The 21,322-nt window shown below is 40.7% G+C and overlaps 1 protein-coding gene across 2 annotated transcripts in view; it reads right to left on the bottom strand.

The window, feature by feature from the left end:
* The window catches only part of MCF2 (MCF.2 cell line derived transforming sequence), a 123,833-nt gene extending 102,773 nt beyond the window's left edge, over positions 1 to 21,060 (bottom strand). Inside the window, exon 1 of one of the 2 annotated variants that reach the window (XM_075187311.1) lies at positions 20,214 to 21,060. In XM_075187311.1, the coding sequence (XP_075043412.1) occupies positions 20,214 to 20,310 (97 nt within the window). In that variant the 5' untranslated portion in view covers positions 20,311 to 21,060. The remainder of the gene's footprint in view (positions 1 to 20,213) is intronic. The other variant, XM_075187312.1, reaches the window with a different exon arrangement.
* Positions 21,061 to 21,322: the final 262 nt, after the last annotated feature.

The raw sequence follows: 21,322 nt of genomic DNA on the forward strand, positions 1-21,322 counted from the left end.
TCCAAATGAAGTCTATGGTGGGCATATATACACTGCTCTGGAAAAGTATACAAATAATACTGCGGTGCAAAAAGGAGTAGGTTCATTTTATTTTTTACTCAATAAGAGAGGCCTAGAGGGGGTAGTTTGGACACCTGGAATCCCCCTAGATCATTCCAATGTTCCTCTTTGGGGACAGGAGCTGCCTTCTCACATGGAGACCCCTTGCTGGGATTATAGGACAGTCAGAACTAGATCACCCACTACACAACTAATGTATATTATAAAAAACACTTTGCTACAGTAATTACTTTCTAAACAACTCCGGCCAAACAACAATAATATTCCAATGCCAAGTACAACAAAGTGATGATTCTTTGATGTGTAGGTCATTAATTATTTATTATGAGCTTTATTCATTTAAGGGACTCAGGTTCCAATGAGATATGCACTATAGCTAGTCCTGAACTGCTGGTGTAAAGATGTTTGGGTGGTTTGGTTTTATAGAAATATATGTGTCTTTTGTGCTGCAGAGGAAATAAAAGTACAGTGCAATCAAAGAAATCCTTGTGGGTATATGATGGGCTGTAAAAACAATATAAAATAGACCAAACGTATGAAACATGCCCTGCATTCATCCTGACATATGACCATAAAGTTCTCCATAGGTCCTTGTATTTGTACCATGTCCTGCATACATCCTGACATATCACCATAAAGTGTTTCATATGTCCCTGTATTTGAACCATGTCCTGCATTCATCCTGACATATGGCCATAAAGTTCTCCATAGGTCCCTGTACTTGTACCATGTCCTGCATACATCCTGACATATGACCATAAAGCCCTCCATATGTCCCTGTATTTCAACCATGTCCTGCATACATCCTGACATATGACCATAAAGTTCTCCATAGGTCCTTGTATTTGTACCATGTCCTGCATACATCCTGACATATCACCATAAAGTGTTTCATATGTCCCTATATTTGAACCATGTCCTGCATTCATCCTGACATATGGCCATAAAGTTCTCCATAGGTCCCTGTACTTGTACCATGTCCTGCATACATCCTGACATATGACCATAAAGCCCTCCATATGTCCCTGTATTTGAACCATGTCCTGCATACATCCTGACATATGACCATAAAGTTCTCCATAGGTCCCTGTACTTGTACCATGTCCTGCATACATCCTGACATATCACCATAAAGCACTCCATATGTCTCTATATTTGTACCATGTCCTGCATACATCCTGACATATGACCATAAAGCACTCCATATGTCCCTGTATTTGAACCATGTCCTGCATACATCCTGACATATCACCATAAAGCCCTCCATATGTCTCTATATTTGTACCATGTCCTGCATACATCCTGACATATGACCATAAAGCACTCCATATGTCCCTGTATTTGAACCATGTCCTGCATACATCCTGACATATGACCATAAAGTTCTCCATAGGTCCTTGTATTTGAACCATGTCCTGCATACATCCTGACATATGACCATAAAGCCCTCCATATGTCCCTGTATTTGAACCATGTCTTGCATACATCCTGACATATGACCATAAAGCCCTCCATATGTCCCTGTATTTGAACTAGAGATGGGCGGGTCCGGTTCTCCGAGAACCGAACCCACCCGAACTTTGGGTATCCGAGTACCGAGCTGAGCAGCTCGGTACTCTCCCGCCAATTCCGAATCCAAATCGAGGCCGAACGTCATTGTGACGTCGTCGGATCTCGGGACTCGGTTCTCGCGATACTTCAACTTTATAAATACACGCCTCCACAGCAATCCATCGCCATTTGACAGAGGGAGAGAGCAGGGTGTAGTCATAGGCTAATTAGAGCAGGGACAGAGAAAGAATACAATATTGTTCTTGCAATTGCTCTAACCAAAATCGCTAGTGCAGAGAGGAGGATAGAGGTTTATTATTTTTTCTTCATATTTGGCACTCCCCAGCGCTTTTGGGTTGTCCCCCATAATTGTGCATTAATATTTCTGGCTGTCAAAAGTCATATCTGTCAGCAGTATCTACTCAATAAATGTTAGCACTCCTCAGTGTTTTTGGGGTGTCCTCTCTAATTGTGCATTAATATTTCTGGCTGTCAAAAGTCATATCTGTCAGCAGTATCTACTCAATAATTTTAAGCACTCCTCAGTGTTTTTGGGGTGTCCTCTCTAATTGTGCATTAATATTTCTGGCTGTCAAAAGTCATATCTGTCAGCAGTATCTACTCAATAATTTTAAGCACTCCTCAGTGTTTTTGGGGTGTCCTCTCTAATTGTGCATTAATATTTCTGGCTGTCAAAAGTCATATCTGTCAGCAGTATCTACTCAATAAATTTTAGCACTCCTCAGTGTTTTTGGGGTGTCCTCCCTAATTGTGCATTAATATTTCTGGCTGTCAAAAGTCATATCTGTCAGCAGTATCTACTCAATAAATGTTAGCACTCCTCAGTGTTTTTGGGGTGTCCTCTCTAATTGTGCATTAATATTTCTGGCTGTCAAAAGTCATATCTGTCAGCAGTATCTACTCAATAATTTTAAGCACTCCTCAGTGTTTTTGGGGTGTCCTCTCTAATTGTGCATTAATATTTCTGGCTGTCAAAAGTCATATCTGTCAGCAGTATCTACTCAATAATTTTAAGCACTCCTCAGTGTTTTTGGGGTGTCCTCTCTAATTGTGCATTAATATTTCTGGCTGTCAAAAGTCATATCTGTCAGCAGTATCTACTCAATAAATTTTAGCACTCCTCAGTGTTTTTGGGGTGTCCTCCCTAATTGTGCATTAATATTTCTGGCTGTCAAAAGTCATATCTGTCAGCAGTATCTACTCAATAAATGTTAGCACTCCTCAGTGTTTTTGGGGTGTCCTCTCTAATTGTGCATTAATATTTCTGGCTGTCAAAAGTCATATCTGTCAGCAGTATCTACTCAATAAATTTTAGCACTCCTCAGTGTTTTTGGGGTGTCCTCCCTAATTGTGCATTAATATTTCTGGCTGTCAAAAGTCATATCTGTCAGCAGTATCTACTCAATAATTTTAAGCACTCCTCAGTGTTTTTGGGGTGTCCTCTCTAATTGTGCATTAATATTTCTGGCTGTCAAAAGTCATATCTGTCAGCAGTATCTACTCAATAAATTTTAGCACTCCTCAGTGTTTTTGGGGTGTCCTCCCTAATTGTGCATTAATATTTCTGGCTGTCAAAAGTCATATCTGTCAGCAGTATCTACTCAATAATTTTAAGCACTCCTCAGTGTTTTTGGGGTGTCCTCTCTAATTGTGCATTAATATTTCTGGCTGTCAAAAGTCATATCTGTCAGCAGTATCTACTCAATAAATGTTAGCACTCCTCAGTGTTTTTGGGGTGTCCTCTCTAATTGTGCATTAATATTTCTGGCTGTCAAAAGTCATATCTGTCAGCAGTATCTACGCAATGGATTCAAAGCAGTCCACATATGATCTAAATGAGCAACCAGGTTCTGTCACCAGTCCTGATGTTAGTGTTCCCAGTACGTCATCTGGCCAAGGCGATGTCAAACAACAGAGTGTTTTCAAATTAGTGCAAAAAACAAAAACCAAAAAAAAATTTACTGTATTGAAGCGAAAAAGAAGTGTAACTGAGCAAAAGTTAAGTGACGATAAAAAAAAAATTGCAAGCATGCCATTCTACACACGCAGTGGCAAAGAGAGAATGAGGCCTTCACCTTTGGCTATTAGTGGCAGATCCCAAAAAGTTACCCAGGCTACAATTGGTGCACAACTACTGTTACGCGTCAAAGCTGAGCTGCAAGATACCAGTGAGGCATTACAGGAGAATATTTGCTCTGATTCACAAATGACAACAATCCCTGTGGAGAGTCCATCCAACAGTGGGATGTCTAATCGTGAGCATTCTGCTGATGTGTGCCTTAATAGCCCGAGTGTAGCCGGTGATACCCAAATTGAGGATGCCACTTTGGAATTAGAAGAGGATGAGGGGGAGATTTGTGTAGGCGACGAGGGCGCTAATGATGATGTTGATGATTATGATGCAGACAGATACCAAATTGCCTTTCTCAATTTCTATTTATATTCTAGATTATATAACGGCTGAATAGTTTTCTATTTTACTCCTAGTGGAGAGAGGATCTGATGCAGACAGATACCAAACTGCCTTTGTCCATTTCAATTTATATTGTACAGTATATAACGGCTGAATTTATTAGTATTTTATACAAGTGGAGGGGGGCCTAGAGAGACAGAAACCAAACTGGCTTTCTCCATGTCAATTAATATTGTACAGTCTATAACGGCTGGATTTTTTTGTATTTTATACAAGTGGAGGGGGGCCTAGAGAGACAGAAACCAAACTGTCTTTCTCCATGTCAATTAATATTGTACAGTCTATAATGGCTGAATTTTTTAGTATTTTATACAAGTGGAGGGGGGCCTAGAGAGACAGAAACCAAACTGTCTTTCTCCATGTCAATTAATATTGTACAGTCTATAATGGCTGAATTTTTTGGTATTTTATACAAGTGGAGGGGGGCCTTAAAAGACAGAAACCAAACTGGCTTTTTCCATTTCTTTACATATTTAACTATAAGTGTAGGGTGTAATATACATTCAAAGACGATGGCTGCATTGCCAATATGCATAGATGGAGAGGAAGACAATCTGTTTTGTGTGTAGAATAGGCCTACCAACGAAGAATTAAACTGTTTTTTTGGATGATTTATTACCTCAACAATTAGATTACTTGTCTCTAAAACAGTTGGAGCACTAAATTGGGTTAATTTAGGCCCAAAAACATGGATTTTCCAAAAAAATAGCAAAACAAAACCAAAACCAAAACCAAAACACGCAATGGCAGTTTTGCAAAACCAAAACCAAAACCAAAACACGACGGTAATCCAGATCCAAAACCGAATCCAAAACCAAAACACGGGGGTCAGTGACCATCTCTAATTTGAACCATGTCCTGCATACATCCTGACATATCACCATAAAGTGTTTCATATGTCCCTGTATTTGAACCATGTCCTGCATACATACTGACATATGACCATAAAGTCTTTCATATGTCCCTGTATTTCTACAATGTCCTGTATGCATCCTGGCACATGAACTATGTTCTGCAAACATCCTGGCACAGAACCAAAAAGTCCTGCAGGGTAATGAAATATCAACTGATTGGGCATATGCCAACGTTAGTCTAGATATGGGACATAAATGAGTATGGGTGCATGTATTTCTTAGCTTCAAAATGCTCTGTACCCTCATGAACTGATAAATTCAATTGCTGCATTAACAATCTACTATGCAGTCAGACAGAGGAGACCTTTACAGGCACAAATTTTAATACAGGCTGTGTAATGCCCTTGTGTGAATAGATATCCTTAAACTGAATCATCTATTTGAAGAGGTGTCTGTATTATTATATAAATAATTATTATTATTATTCTTAATAAAAATGAACCATTATGATCTGCACTGATACATTATCTAAATTAGAAAAATGTAATAGCATAAGGAAAGTTCTGCAATGAAAAGGAAACATCTGTCTTTGGTAAAAGAAATTGCTATTCCTTTCAATAAACTATGCTATTATCTTACATTCACTAATTGCCAAATCTAAACCTTACCTTCCTGTGAGGGAAAAATGGTTCTAAAGAAAAGAAATTAACAATCAGCAGAGCGAATCCACAAAATGTAGAATTTCATTTTAGTCATCATACATTAATAGGGCTCATTCACTTCTGTTACTTATTGCACTGTACACGCCACACAGACCACATGCGTGTCAGTGAGTGACATCAGAATCTTGAAGCCTATGTAGACAAGTTGTTATACCAACAGGGACATGTATTGACTGTAATTATCCAAGATGATGTTACCAAAGTTGTACATGTGGTCAGCATACTGTCCAAACCACATATACAAAATATTTAACAAAACGTGAAAAAAAAGTGGTTTTTTTTTTGTTTAAAGTACAGTGTCTCCATGTAGTATAATTTTCTAATTCAATAGAATAATACTTATATGTTATGTTTGCTATACTTGTTCCTTAACCTTTATTTTTTAGGTATTTTTTTTATTTCGTCACCATCCATCCCTACTCATAATTTAGGCCTTAGTCATTAAGGAGAGCAAAAGCATAAAAAAAGGAGTAACTGGGCAAAATCATGTTGCATTGGAGGGGGAAGTAAATTTAAAATGTGGGGACAGATTTATAGTTGGGGTAGGGCATGTCCTAGATCAACTTTAAATTTCAGTGTAAAAATAAAGCTAACAAGTATTTGTGTGCTAGATGAAAAAACAGCCAGTATTTAACTGAAGTGCAAAATAATAAACTCATTTGCACCCCTTGGATTGTAACATAGTTTGTCCCGGAGAACATTTACTTGTTTTTTTGCCTTACTTTCCTTCATGACTCAGGACCTAGTGCCATGGGTGTAGTATGCAAAAGAATAACAGAAAGAAGACAGCGTAGTAGGTATGTGAAAAGAGGTTGTAAGAAAACATCATCAAGATTGCAGCAAACTCTGTGCCTTATATTCACTTAATCAAGAACTCAGTTTCTTCCTTAATGGTTCTGCTGCCCTCAGCTAGCAAAATCATTGGGGGCCCTGGCATGGTATCTGCTCAGCTCAGGAGAGAACCAGCCCTGCTGTCCCATGATGCACCACAGCTCAGTGCCCAGGAGTTCCACTGTAAACTATGCAGATACAGCTGTTTGCACAAGTGAACAGGCGAGTTATGGAACTCTTGTAATTGCCCTAGTAATAGGGAAGAAGTTTTACTGCAGAAATACAATTTGCTGCACAGCTCCCTTATATTTAAATAAGGTCAAATCTTCACGGTTCGGAAGCTTGCACGGTTCAGTGGAGAGGATACTATGGTTGTCTAGATTAACAGTACTCAAGTAAGGCGCGGAGACTAACGAGGAGGCGGTATTCACCAGGGACCAGCCGCACGGCGGTTTGGTCTTTGCTGCATCTGTCTCGCAAGTCTCTGCCCTTACTAGGAGTTCTAGGCGGAACTTTTTAGAGGAACAAGCCAGGAGGGTCAGCAATGGTAGACAATTGAGGAGAGCAGGAGAGATAGATGGACGCCTCTGGAATGGTGGAGGAGAACAGAGTGAGGTATAAGCTCTGCAGAAGACAGGTTACCACTGAAATGGCGATAGAACACTCGGGAGTGTCGGCACTGTAGACCGCAGGTTCCACTGGAATGGAGGTGAAGCCCTGTAGTAGAGTGTCAGCTCTGCGGACAACTGGTTACCACACTTAAGAAGTGTTGGTTCAGTAGCCAGCAGTTGCCACTGGAATGGAGGTGAAGCGCTGTAGTAGAGCTTCAGCTCTGCGGACAATCAGCAATCAGGGAGCCATGTCTAGTACCAAGAAGTTAACACAAAAACAGGCACTGAGGATTCAAAAGAAGTGCCTTTTAAATTTAGGAGCCAAAATTCTAGCCAATAGGAGAGGAACAGAGCAGATTAATAGAACAGGTCTGCGCATGCGCAGACCCGGAGCAAAGGTGGCAGTGCCCAGCTCGAAGCCAGCGGTTGGCAGGAGCAGATAAGAGTGCCGTGTATCGGGTGTATAGCCCGATCGCCCGACGTGTGACACATATATAATCAAGCAACACAGGCCCGGCGCTCCCATTAGTCAAGGATAGGCAGTTGCCTAGGGCGCCAGGCTCTGGAGGGCGCCACAGAATTAAAATTACTTAAAAACTGTGCGGCGACCACTGACCATACCTTCCACGGCCGCCGCACAGCTTCCGATAAATCCACGGGGAAGGGGAAGGGGCTATGGATCACCACCGCCGCCCTCCCCTCCAACAGCTGATGGGGTGCTCCGTCTCCTCCCCTCCACTCACTGACTGTCGGGCGTGACATCATCATCACGGCCTGACAGTGTCAGTGAGTGGAGGGGAGGAGATGGAACAGAGAGGAGCAGCTTTATGGAGGCAAGTTAAGGTAAGGAAAGACGTGGGGGCGCAGATTCTGAAAGTGTGCCTGGGGGGAAGGCGGATTTTGAAAGTGTGCCTAGGGCGCCATGGACCCTAGCACCGGCCCTGAAGCAACAAACTAAAATTACTATGTATCAGGGATAAACTAGAAACAAGCTTGACATAAGTACCCACATTACATAGGGAACTGTACAATGTACTATGAAATGCAAGAATAAAACTTTCAATTCTGCACAATTTTAACAAATCTGCTGCAATCAAGCAGATAAGTCAAGCAAATAAGCAGGTCCTTGACTAAACAAGCTTCCACACCATTTTTATCTTGGTCATTTTTCAGGTTGATCCAAAGTTTGAGTAATGGCATTATGATAGGTTGGATTAATTAATAATTAACTGTAATGCTTTTCTGCCTTCTAGTCCAACCAAAATGCCTACATTTAAAGAGCACATATTAATTTTACTTCCGTCACAATATTTGGATCAACCAATTTATGCCACCAAAAATTTAAAATACATAAGAACGCAATAAATTTCTCTTATACAGGAAGCAGAATAAACAGCTTTGTGTACCAACGACACACACACACACACACACACATGAAACTCAAGGCAGACACAGAATTCACACAAAGGAAATAATTTGTAAGTAAAAACACACAAACAAAACATAACAAAGATAAAACAATATCACAAAGTTATGTGATAAGTATATATGTACATGCTAGTTATTTTGAAGCTGCTGTTTTCAAAATTAGGACTTGCTGCTAAATAAACTTAAAAACAACTATAGTACCCAATATTCATACTACCAAGATATAATATAAATAGATAGACAGATAGATAGATACATGCATACATACATTTAAATAAGCAATATTTACCTTCATGAACAAACATTTTCTGGAAAATACAAGACTTCTATATGTAAACTTAACCTCCTTACAACACCTCTGAAAATCAAACTTGATAAAAAAGAATGTTTTTATATAAAGAAACCAGTTAATTTACCATGCTTTAAGAGCTTCACGAAGACTCGTGTGATGTCGGAGAATTGCTTTTTTTATTTTAATCATGATCTAAACCAGTACGACAAGTTTATTTTCATTTTCCAATGGAAACATTTTCCACAGTCATTAAGCTTGCATTGTTCATCCAAAGAAGGCTGACAGATGTTTCAACAAGCTTTTCAAAAATTACTTAACCAATGATTCAATATTTGTCCTTTCCATGTACCTGTCTATGTAGTCAATAGTACATATCTCGTCTTAAATTATTACAACCATTAACTTTAATGAGTTTTAGATCAGTACAAAAGACACAATAAAATATTGATGAGAGAGAGTTTCATTGTCCCATCATTCTGTGAACAATACTTATCTAATCAGGAGCAGGTGACTCGCACAGTTGTTACAAATATTCTATGCTGAAAAAAATGGTTGTATTTTGTTAAAGCGGTTTCATTTTTGCATAAAACTTCACTTCCCCGACTAGCAAAACCACTGGACTAACATGCTCAGGAACCAGGTGGTTCTGAAGTAAACTCAATGTGGTGGCGACTGCAAGCCTACAATGATCCAGGGTTCACAGCCTGGAGTATGAATCTAAACTCGTGAAGATGTAGGTTGATATGGGCTTTGTGGGCAGCACGGTGGCTCAGTGGTTAGCACTTCTGCCTTACAGCACTGGGGTCATGAGTTCAATTTGCGACCTTATCTGTGTGGAGTTTGTATGTTCTCCCTGTGTTTGCGTGGGTTTCCTCCGGGTGCTCCGGTTTCCTCCCACACTCCAAAAACATACTGGTAGGTTAATTGGCTGCTGTCAAATTGACCCTAGTCTGTCTGTCTGTGTCTGTCTCTCTCTGTCTGTGTGTTAGGGAATTTAGACTGTAAGCCCCAATGGGGCAGGGACTGATGTGAGTGAGTTCTCTGTACAGTGCTGCGGAATTAGTGGTGCTATATAAATAAATGGTGGTGATGATGATGATGATGATGATATGGCAGCTGAAGCCACATCAACAACTTCTATCTTTAGGAAATTACATTCAAAATCCAATTTATGGAGAATCTTGGGACTGTAGGTGCCAGCGATTTCTCCCAAATCATAGCATGGGAATACCACTGTTATGCAAATTAGAAGCAGGGTTTTTTTATTTGAACAATTTTAGCTGAATATAGTGTTGTGTATTACAGCCTCATACCCAGTCCCTACCTATAAATGACTGTCTGATTCCAGTGATGCAGCCAGGACCCATTATTTTCAGTTCTTAACTGTGTTATCGAACACATTATTTGTAGCAAACACTGAACAGTGAATCTGAATGCAGAACAATGAACTTCTGCTTTGATAAAAATAAATTCTGTGGCATCAAAATAAAAATCAAAATAATGATGACAATACACAGAATCAGTTAAGCTGTGCTGGGACTATTGCGCTTGACTGTAGACAAAAGCCAACAATTTCAGACATGTCCAATAAATAGTTGTATTCATTTCAGCTTGTGTGTGCTGAGCTTTAACAAGCCAGGTAGCAGCAGAAGATCAGATCTCTCTTGCATGTTAGCACTTCAAAGTCCAGTGTAACCAGTTGGCTACTAGATCCAGGTTACACTAAATCTTCCATTGCTAGTAATGTGGAAAACTTGTCCTATTGCTAACTCTTAATAAATAGACCTTGTGTCCTTTGTGGGGACCTTAAATTGAACACCATGGGCTAGATATACTAAACTACAGGTTTGGAAATGTGGAGATGTTGCCTATAGCAACCAATCAGTATCTAGCTGTCATTTATTTAGTACCTTCTACAAAATGACAGCTAGAATCTGATTGGTTGCTATAGGCAACATCTCCACTTTTTCAAACCCGCAGTTTAGTAAATATACCCCCATGTGCCCACCCTTAATATTCTGTTCTCCAAATGTGCCAACTCTTCTTGAATGACTGGGAAACTCCCAGAATAGTGAGTAATCTCCCAAACTACTGGGACGGTCTAGCAATTTCCAGAATGAGAAGTGGAGACAGGAACTCAGCATGATTACATAAGTCATGTCATTAGCTCCTACCCTCCTGAGACATCACAGAGCTCCCCTATGCATCCTCCAAAAAGGAGCTCTAAAAGGTAGGTAATGAACTGTTGCTGTGCAACAAGAGAAAGCTTTACTATATGAAACCATAGTTATTTAATGATGGAAATCATCTGTAATTTCATTGGACAGAAGCCCTGCAGTTTCATTACCTAAAAATGCAGGGTTTCCTTTTTATTGATTGTGAACACTAGCAGGGCATACTCAACTCTGATTATATATAAGTATTTTTTTATTGTTGTTGATTTGAAAAGTGCCATAGCACTCTGCAGAGCCAGACAGTGGGAAAAACAGGGCATACATAAAAAAGGGACATACAAGTTAGACAAAATACATGCAAACATGAAAACAAAGAATAGGGAAGTGCCTGCTTATGAGAGAGCTTACGATCTAATGCGAAAAGGGCACAAAGACAAGCAAGAGATTGGCTCAGAGTGAAGATTAGTGCTGAAAGAGATGACATAGTGTAAGTAGTATCTGTAACTTCTAATAAAGAGAAGGGTTTTCAGTGAGTGTTCAATGATTTGAAGGCTGTGGGAGAATCTGAACTGGCATAGTAGGCAAATACATAACAGTATAGTGGCATAGGAGAAGTCTTTTAGGCCAAACTGAGAGGTGGTTATCAGAGATGACACAAGGAGGAAGTCAGAGGTAGATCAAAGTATTTCAAGATCAGATTGAGATGCTTATAAAGAATTTGTGTTGATAAATTTGTAGGCGAGTGTAATTTAAATAGGATTATGAAGAATTTGGGGAGCCAGTGTAGGTATTTGTCGAGTAGTATGGCAGATGTAGAGCGCCAAGAGAGGAAGATTAATCTTCCTTCAGCATTTAGGATGTATTGAAGGGGTGATGATGGGTGAGTGGAATGCCAGATAGGAGGAGGTTGTTGTAGTCACTATGAGAGAGAATGAGAACACAGATAAAAGTTTTGGTTGCACCTTGGGTAGCAAAAAGAGCATATTCGAGCAATATTTTGCAGGTGGAGGTGACAGGACTGGGAAAAGACTGGATGGCGGAGGGGGGCAATCAAAAGTGACACCAAGGCAGCAGGTTCGGGAGACTAAGGAAATTGTAGTGTTGATTACGATGAAGGAGATTTGACGGGAGGTGGTGACTCAGAGGATGGAAGATGATAAGCTCTGTTTTGGACGTGTTGAGCTATTGGTAGAATTGGGACATCACTGTGGAAATAGCAGGGAGCGCGTTGGTCACACATGATAGTTGAGAAGGGGAGAGGTCAGGGAAAATGAGGTAGATTTGGGTATCATCAGCATAGAGGTGGCATGGTAGGCCGAAAGAGCGAATTAATTCCACATGAGAAGAAATGTACAGTGAATAGAACAGGGGTCGAGAACAGAGCATTATGGAGCTCCAGCAGATGGTGAGAGTGGAGAGGAGGTTGTGTCAGAGATAGGGATGCTAAAGAAGCAGTCGGATAGGTAGGAAGTGAACCAGGAAAAAACTGTCATGAAAGCCAACGAAGTGAAGAGTACGCAGGTGTGGAAAGCAACACTGTTGAAATCATCAGAGATGTTCAAGAAGGTGAATATGGAGAAGTATTTGCTGTAAGTATATCATTGATCATTTTTCAAAGGGCAGTCTCAGTGGAATGTTGGGGGCGGAAGCCTGATTGCAAAGAGTTGAGAAGGGAGTGAGATGAGGGAAAGCAAAATAGGTGATTTTACACAAGTCACTCAAGTAGTTTATAGGCAACCACAGGCATGCAGCGAGGCAGAGGGAGTGGAGAAGTTAGTAGTGAATAGGTTCCAGGCGACAGGTTGTAGGGTAAGATTATAAGATGTACAGCAACTTTGTCCTCGGTTACTGGAGACAATGAACTGAAGGTGGATTGGGGAGTGTAGGAGAAGGTGGTCTGTTGTGCTGGGTCTGGCATAAGAAGATATGTTGTCAAATGTTGTCGACTGTGTCTTTGAAGTAGGTGGCAAAGCCATGAGCTGTAATAGAGGAAGCTGGCAGTGGTGTGGGTGGGGCAGAGAAGTGAATAGAAGACAGAAAAGAAACATTGGGGGTTAGAAGACTGGGTGGATATTAGAGAAGTAAAGTAGGTTTGCTTGGAAAGTGAAAGGGTTTTGTTATAAAATGAAAGGATGACTTTATATTAAAGGAATTTGGCGTTGGAGGGATATTTCCTTCAGTGCTGATCAACAGTGGGGAGGGGGGGGGGGGAGACTTTTGGAAGTAGCAGATCTGTTTTGTGTGCCATAGTTGAGGTTTTGATCGCCGGAAACTGTATGATGTCTGGAGCTGCATCATCTATGGCTGAAGTGAGAGTGCTGTTGTCAATAGAGGCAGCCAAATCAAGACACGGAAGTGATAGAAGAGGACAGGAGGTTGTGATTGGACAGTTAGAAAGCCAATTTGAAGAACCTATTGGTGGAGCAGAATTGGTAGAAGACAAGGCCAAGAGTTTGTCCATCCCAGGGTCTAGGAGATTAAGTAGGTAGGGGTACCTGTCAGAAAACAGTATTGTAATGAAGAACACAAAGATGTATATTTTGGCACAAAACAGAACTGTGTTTGACATGGACTGCAAAGGGCACAGGTCAATTTAAAGTGAGCTTTGAATTGTACTGAGTCGGGTAGGAGACTGTTTTGTTGTGCCCAGGGATGTATATTGTAAATATCCTCTAGTGCCGTGGTTTGGTTAACATATGTGGTGCCTCCCCAACTAGCTATGGGCAAATAAAGACCCCCCTGAATACTCGGATGTTAACACAGAATTATCTCAAGAAATAATGTTATTCATATTCCTCTCTTTCTCCTGCATAAATTTAAACAGTTGCCACTTCCATACATCTCATGCTCTCCACTGAAGAGTACAAATTAGCCTGCTGGTGATTTAAAACCTAATTCAGGGTACTGCTGCTGTACTCAGCTCAAACTTGCTGCCTACTTGCAGTGACCCCCACTCACCTCCCTATGGGGCACTTCTCACAGGGCTCCTGATAGGGCTCTTGATCAATGGGGCACCCCCCTTCTCCATGAAACGGTGCTCTCATGGCAGATGCCACGCACCTGTTCCTTCTGGGGTACCCCTAAATTTGGGGATCCCCCTAGCATGTATTTCTGTTAGATCCTTGTTATACTATAGGGAACTTTCTATATGGGGACTCTTTATCTGGGGGCCTTCATCCCCCGCCCCCCAGCATATATGCTTGGAACTATTTCCAAATGACCACCCCTTCTTTCAGAAGTGGAGCTTATCTGTTGAGGCTCTTTCTCCTGTTTATTTTCCAATATAAAATTAGCCCTTGTTGCTACCCACCGTGCACCCACTTCCTGGAACACCTGGGGAGCCCGGGACCACCTACTCTTCTTCCCTCAGTTCCCAGCATGTCTTTATAGACTGTGGTCCCCCACATGTCTCCCCTATGTCAGTGCTGGGCTCTTTTATGTCATGCTATTCGCTTTTCCTCCTGGCAATGAAGCAGCTGTCCATGTCACCACCTAGCCTGGAACTACCTCCCTATAGTGACCTCGCCTGCTGCCACCAAGGCAGCACGTTACAATAGCATAGAAATGTGATTGTACTGTGGTGAGCATTAGGTTGTTATGGTGGGCATGAGATTGTTATGCTGAATACAAAACGGTATAAGGTAGTTAAGCTTTGGTGGGCATGATGGTGTTTATGCTGGACACAGGACTGTATGCGATCAGAATGGGGCTGTGGAGGATATAAAATTGCTATGTTGGGCACTGGGACATGCGTGGTGGGCGTTGGGCTATTTCGCTGCAGGGCTGTTTATGATGGCCATGGAATGGTTTTGTCTCCATTGATCCACTAAGCATAAGATTTACTTCTTTGCCATGCTCACTAAATATTTACATATATTTTGAATATTATGGTGCACATTAAATCTATACTCTTTCAGTATACCATGCATGCAAAGTTTTTATTTTATCACTGTACTGCGCTTCAGGTGTATGCACGTAGTAGAATAAATTAAATTTTACTACACACACAATTTACTTACATGCTCCGCTATGTAGGAACAGAAATATGTTCTTTCACATATAAGAAACAGGACAACATAATGGAGCGATCAAATCATTTTCAGGCATGCTTAAGAATCCAGTCAGATAACCACTATTGTCTTATATGTGTGGTCATCTTCTGAAAGCTCTATCATGCCTCCATGTGATCTGGTAGCCTGGTCAATTCGATGATTTTCATAAAATTCGGTCATCCACTTGTAGCCAAATTGTACAGTGATCCAGTCACTCTGAGATCATGCCAAGTGGCAGGTTCAGCCAGTGTGTAGACAGCTTTACACATCAGGGGGTAAAAGTATTAGACAGCGCTTTTTGCAAGTGGACGATATTCAGTGAGTTTGACAGCTAATTTTAAAACGGCAATGTCTTTAAAAGGCAAGATTTGCCTTTAAACACAATACCGTTTTAAATTTAGCTGTCAAACTCAGCAGATCTTTACCATGTGGTGAAAGATGTATTTTTAATATTATTTTATTCAATCAGATTATTACTTATTATTAAAATTATAAAAGCAGAGTACCAGGTCAATAGAGTATACACTTTATTTTAAATATAGCTATTTTGCAGGTCACTGCCATTGGAATTAGCAACAACAGGATAAAAAAGCACAACAAAAATTTGCTAAACAAGTAAAAGGTCTATTCCCATCACGCGCTTTGTGTGATAAGGGAACAGAATTTCCCATTCACTTTAATGCCACACTTCTGGGAAAAAAATAGAATACAATGGTTTTCTGGGTGGGAAACGTAGTGTTTTAAATCACCTGTGTGACATTGACCTTTGCGACGATTATGTTGCAGGGAATACTAACCATTTTATTGGACATGTTACATTTATGTTCCAGAGCAATTTTAGTTAGAATTTGTTGACATTATTTGGCTATTGCTAATGCTATGCATTAAGATCAGAGCTGGCAGCAAAATGGGCACTATTGATCAGTCAAAGAGAAATATATTCTATCACTAGTGATAAATACAAATGCAAGTAGTTGTAGGACAAAAAAAACAAAACAAACAAAATCTAGCTTTTTTGTTTTGATAACATGTTAATTATGTCTTAAATAGGTTTATGCACAGTGAAATGTGGCACAATAACATATGTTATATTTATATACATTAAGAACAGAAGGTAAATAGACATTTAGCCGTTTACATTAAATATCTTCCATTGTAAACCGCTTATTAAGATTTACAAGAAGCCCACAAATAAATGTCCAAAATTTAACAATATTCATCATATTTGCCTTCTTCCAAATAGTGAAGTCCGGGAGAACCCAGACAGGGGGCGGGACTAGAGGGCGGGTGCGGTCTTTCGCGCCATTATGGTCCCGCCCATGCGACGTAAACGTAGCTTTGTCACAGGGGTGGGGCCAAAATGACACTATTCACTGCGAATCGCGTTATTTTGGCTAGCAAAATGCGGGATGCGGTGGACTTGCTGGCTCTCCCGGGAGTTCGGAAGACCTACCCGGATTTCGGGAGTCTCCCGAACATCCTGGGAGAGTTGGCAAGTATGATATCCATATATCACATTCTTGCTACTTTTTCTTTTTACTCTTTAGACCTCCCCTCTCGGAGATCATGATGATGCAATTGTCATAATCAGGACCCACCCACTGATGCATGATGAACTGAGTCACATCCTCGCACAGTTTAGTATGGGTGTCAGTAACAGTTCATCATACTGTCTAGGCCTGTACTGCCTTTACCCGCACTTATTAAATAACATGTGCACATAAGTGATGTAGCATCCAATTAGATTGGAGCTGTTATTTTTCTAGCACAGTTCAGAAAGTTAAAATGAACATCGGTAGCTGTGGGTCATGCCTCAGTTGTTCACACTGCACAGTGTTATTAAATAGACTCCAATGACGAATACTTTTTGTTTTCAAAATTACGAAGGGCCGATGTCCAGGGCACCCAGGTTCCGCTGGTGTCCAGTGGAGTTCCAAAGTGTATTTGGTGCCTTGATTGTCCAGGTTTCACAGCTTCTGGTTCTGTGAAGAGATCAAACAGCAAAGAAATCCAGCAACAGGAGAGCCTTGTGGACAGATTGTCAGAGATCCATGGTTCCACCCTTGGGTAACCCCCAAAGACTGCAAATATAACAGAATCCTCAGGACACTGTGGGGGGAATTCAACTGGCTGCATTACTGTAAAAAGTAACGCGGCCTGCGCACTATTACCGCAATAGTGCTCTTAAATACCGTTATCACCGTAATTCCAACACCGGATTTTTCCTCGCAGTTCCCTGAGCAGCAAGGAGAAGGCCAGGTTGAATTTACTGTGATAACGGTAATAGAGTTATCGTGGCGCTAATCTGGGGGGAATTGAATTCCCCCTTTGAGTAACCTTACAAACCATTCTAACTACTACACACTGTGTTGTTAATAATGACTGTCTGTCTGTCTGAAAAAAAGATTTGCATTAATCAGTTCTTCACATTTAAAGGGACTATTACCCTAAATATCCCTAGCGGAATAGTAGCCAGAGACTACTCCAGTTATACAAGCTTTTCATCTTTTTTGACAGCCCACCACAGACTGTGTTGCATGCTTTGTATGAGAGGGAATACTCAACTGTGTCCCTGGGACCAGAGTGTTATTCTTGCTTAGAACTGCCTCACTCCTCAACACATGTCCTGGGTCACCATCGTAAATGCACCCACAGTACCTTAGTGTTTGAGCTCATTAATGTTTTACTCACCAATGTTATTCCATTAATTTTACTTACATTCTGTTAACTAGTTCATGGCGGGTGTCTTTGTATTAAAAAGGGGCTTTGGCATCTGCAGGAGTGCTGAGGAAATAGAACCACTGCTAGGACTGCTGCAGAAGCTTACTGGTGATTGAAGTGGCACTGCAGCCTCTGGGGTGCCAGTTACCACGTGCCGAGCATGAAATGAGGTCTCTGTAAAGGTCATAGCTGTGGTGAAGAAACCAAATTGAAGATTTGTGGTTTATTTGACCCGAGCAGATTTCTGGAGCCTGGATGTGTCTTCTTATTTGATAATGGGCTTTGTGGCTACAGTACATTCTTAATTCATTACACAAAAGAGATCAGCAACTTCTTTAAGGGAGCAAGCAGCTGACATAAGTCCCCCATGATTTGCCATTTCCTAGGATGTAAGTATGCCCTATCCAATAGCATAGAATTATCCATGTACAAATGTCATGGAGGTCTGTTGTTCATAAAGCCGTACAATCAAGCATATTGAAAGAGCTATTCCATCTGGTATGGTCCCCCATTTCAAATTGTATAAGTGAAATTTGTTTAAAGCCTTAAGTATATGTAACATGTTCCAAACTGTGTACGCACAAATAAAGCGATAGCGGATTTGGCACGCAAGCAAAAAACTGCCTTGCGCATCAGAAATACTGTATACTGGGGGAATATGGCAGATGTCTGCCTTGGATATAATGACTGGGGAGAAAATTGCTAACTACCTGATCCGTGCTCTTCATTACCACTCTCACTTAGTTTACTTCTGGTTATGGATACAGATGTTCCATGTGACCTTCTTGTCCTGCATCCTTACCTCCTCCACATCATCATGATTTTTATCTTCACATTCAGAATCTTGCATTAGTACTTTAGAATTTTGTGATTGTATACTTTTGGCTGCCAATACAGTTCATTTTTAATTTTATTTTTCCATTTGTAATGGACAAGGGGGTTTTGTCTACAAGAGTGACACCAGTAAATAAATGTTTTGCTTTTTGTTAACAAATCTTCTATAGACTGTTGGTGCTTCTGTGGGCAAACAGGGCCACTACACAGGCATAATATCCTTCAGATGCTGCTGCTAAGTAGCGGTATGCTCTAATGTTTTAACTCCAACAATGTGTAAGTCCGCTTGTTCCATGGAATGGCTCAAAATACCAGTAAAGCAGTGGTATCCTTCTGATTGCTGAAATTTTCGTTAATGACACGATAACCATGTTTTGGGTCTGTGTTGTTACCCCAAGGCTGTCTCCTTTCAATGGTTCAGGTGTGTGTGCGGGCAGGGGGGACTTGTTCTCTTCCCCTTTGGTGCCAGAATATCCTGCCCACAACTGAATATACACATACATCAGATCTAAATTATATATATATATATATATATATATATATATATATATATATATATATATATATATATATATATATATATATATATATACACATACACATACACCACAAATGGTATATTAAATATGCAGTAATTATAAATATAACCATCATTGTATGGGCATGATAAACACTTGCTTGTGGAAGCAGCCTACCATTCTAATATACAGGCGGTTCTATATTTGGAAGAAGCATGATTTTGCAATTTACAGAGTGATTCCTCTAAGATTATTAGTTGGTATAAACAGATTTCTTCATTCTAGTTAAACATTCAACGCTAAAGCAACTTCCATAGAATTTAAAATGTTGACCTTTTGGAAATTAAAATAGTTAAAGCATATTTTGCTCTTGTTCATGTAATCATTTGTGCAAACTATGTATATAGTAACATTTAATTAATTGTTTGACCTTTCACTTTCTATAAGCAAACATTCCTCAATAAGGATCATAGCGAGTTCCTAATCCATGTAGTAGCCTAACAATATAGTCAGTCACTTGGCACAAGGCTCATCTTGTTAACAAGGAAGAGACAGGTCTTGTGATACATTATGACAGCACACTCTGAAGGGTACTAATTATTTTAGCTGAGCCTCACCCTTGGGGATGCTTTGCATATGAAGATTCACTTATGTCCCAGACTGAAAAATATATGCCTTCTATTAAACCTTCGTTTATCATGAACAGAGCAGGATGATAAATATAAATTCAAGGACGTACAAGTGCAGCAGGAAAAATAGGTTTATGCTATTAAATCACCTATGGCACTACCCATCTCCCTTACAATGCTGTCTGTAGGCACAAGTGATAACAAGTTGCTAATAATTTAGTGTACCATCTTGGTTCCCCCAGGAAACCCATCAATGCTATTACAGTAACAAAACTTGTATACATTGATGAGGAGGAGTCAAGTGGAGCTGCGACTGAGTTGTGTGCAGCACTGCAGTTATACAGTATATATCTCTGTACACAGAAACGTGATGCCATTAGCTGTAACTCTACTGCAGGGGCATAAAACCACCACCAGTGAGGGATATTGGGAATGCACTTACTTTCCAGAAGTGTGTCCATAAGGGAGGCAGCCTGCTGAAGGCTGTAATACTTTTCCATTTCTACAGCCGAGATCCTGATAGTGTCCGGGGAGGCCATGGCTGGGTCACTGTGGCTGCATACACGCAGCAGGTGGGACAGTGTCAGTGCTGAGCTGCCCCCATGTCATGCCGCAGTGTCTCATATGGGGTACGATAAAGACCCCTAATGTAGCCAGCAGAGGTGCAGTACAGTAGGCGGATGATGGTTAGAGATCTGTTAACCAGAAGGGGATGGGGGTAGTGAGAATTAGTGGAACACAGTATTCCACAGATTTAGTGGCGTGGGGATACTTGTGACACCTCTACCCAGAGAGACCACTTGTGGAACCCGTCCCACTTACAAACTGATTGAGCTTTACAGAGTTGGTGATCCATCTGTGTGTATGAATCCTCTCTGAGGGATATCCCATTAAACAGCTCTCTGTACATCACATGGACTGATGAAGGCGTGATGAGACTGCAGATTTGACAGTAGCTCAGTCCTCCCAAAAAAGTAAATACTGTCCCAAAACAGATGCAGATGTCTTCAAAGAATAATCATCGCGAGTGAGTTTCACCAGGTTCCTGAGGGCCTTTCACGCGTGATCATTCCATGCATATCCCACGACAGATCCAGCAAAGCATCACGCAGGAGTAATGTCAAACTCCACGCGGTTATCAAGGTTCTGGTCAGTGACCACCCTATAGCAGCAGCACTTCTACAGTGTGACAGCAGCAGGTATCTGTGTCCACCCAAGTAGATCACATCAGTATTAAAGATCGCTGTGTATTGCAGGAGCTCACTCCTCCCTCTGTAGATGGCTCAGTGGAATTGCTTGTGCCTGTCCAGAACCTACTATGATCGCTGCTAACTTCCCACTTCACTACTGTAGCTCAGAGCCAGTCAGCCAGTACTAAATATCACTAACGTATACACATGACGATGTATCATATAAGAAACTGCTGTGTTATTCTGTAGATTGCAGTTAAAACCATTTATTCCACCCTGCCCCCGTTTTGACTTGCAAATTAAAAGGGATTTAACATTAAAACCATTGTTCTTATGATGCAGGAATTTATGTAAAGTCAAA

The sequence above is a fragment of the Mixophyes fleayi genome, chromosome 9 (genome assembly GCF_038048845.1).
Source record: "Mixophyes fleayi isolate aMixFle1 chromosome 9, aMixFle1.hap1, whole genome shotgun sequence".
Lineage (NCBI taxonomy): Eukaryota > Metazoa > Chordata > Amphibia > Anura > Limnodynastidae > Mixophyes > Mixophyes fleayi.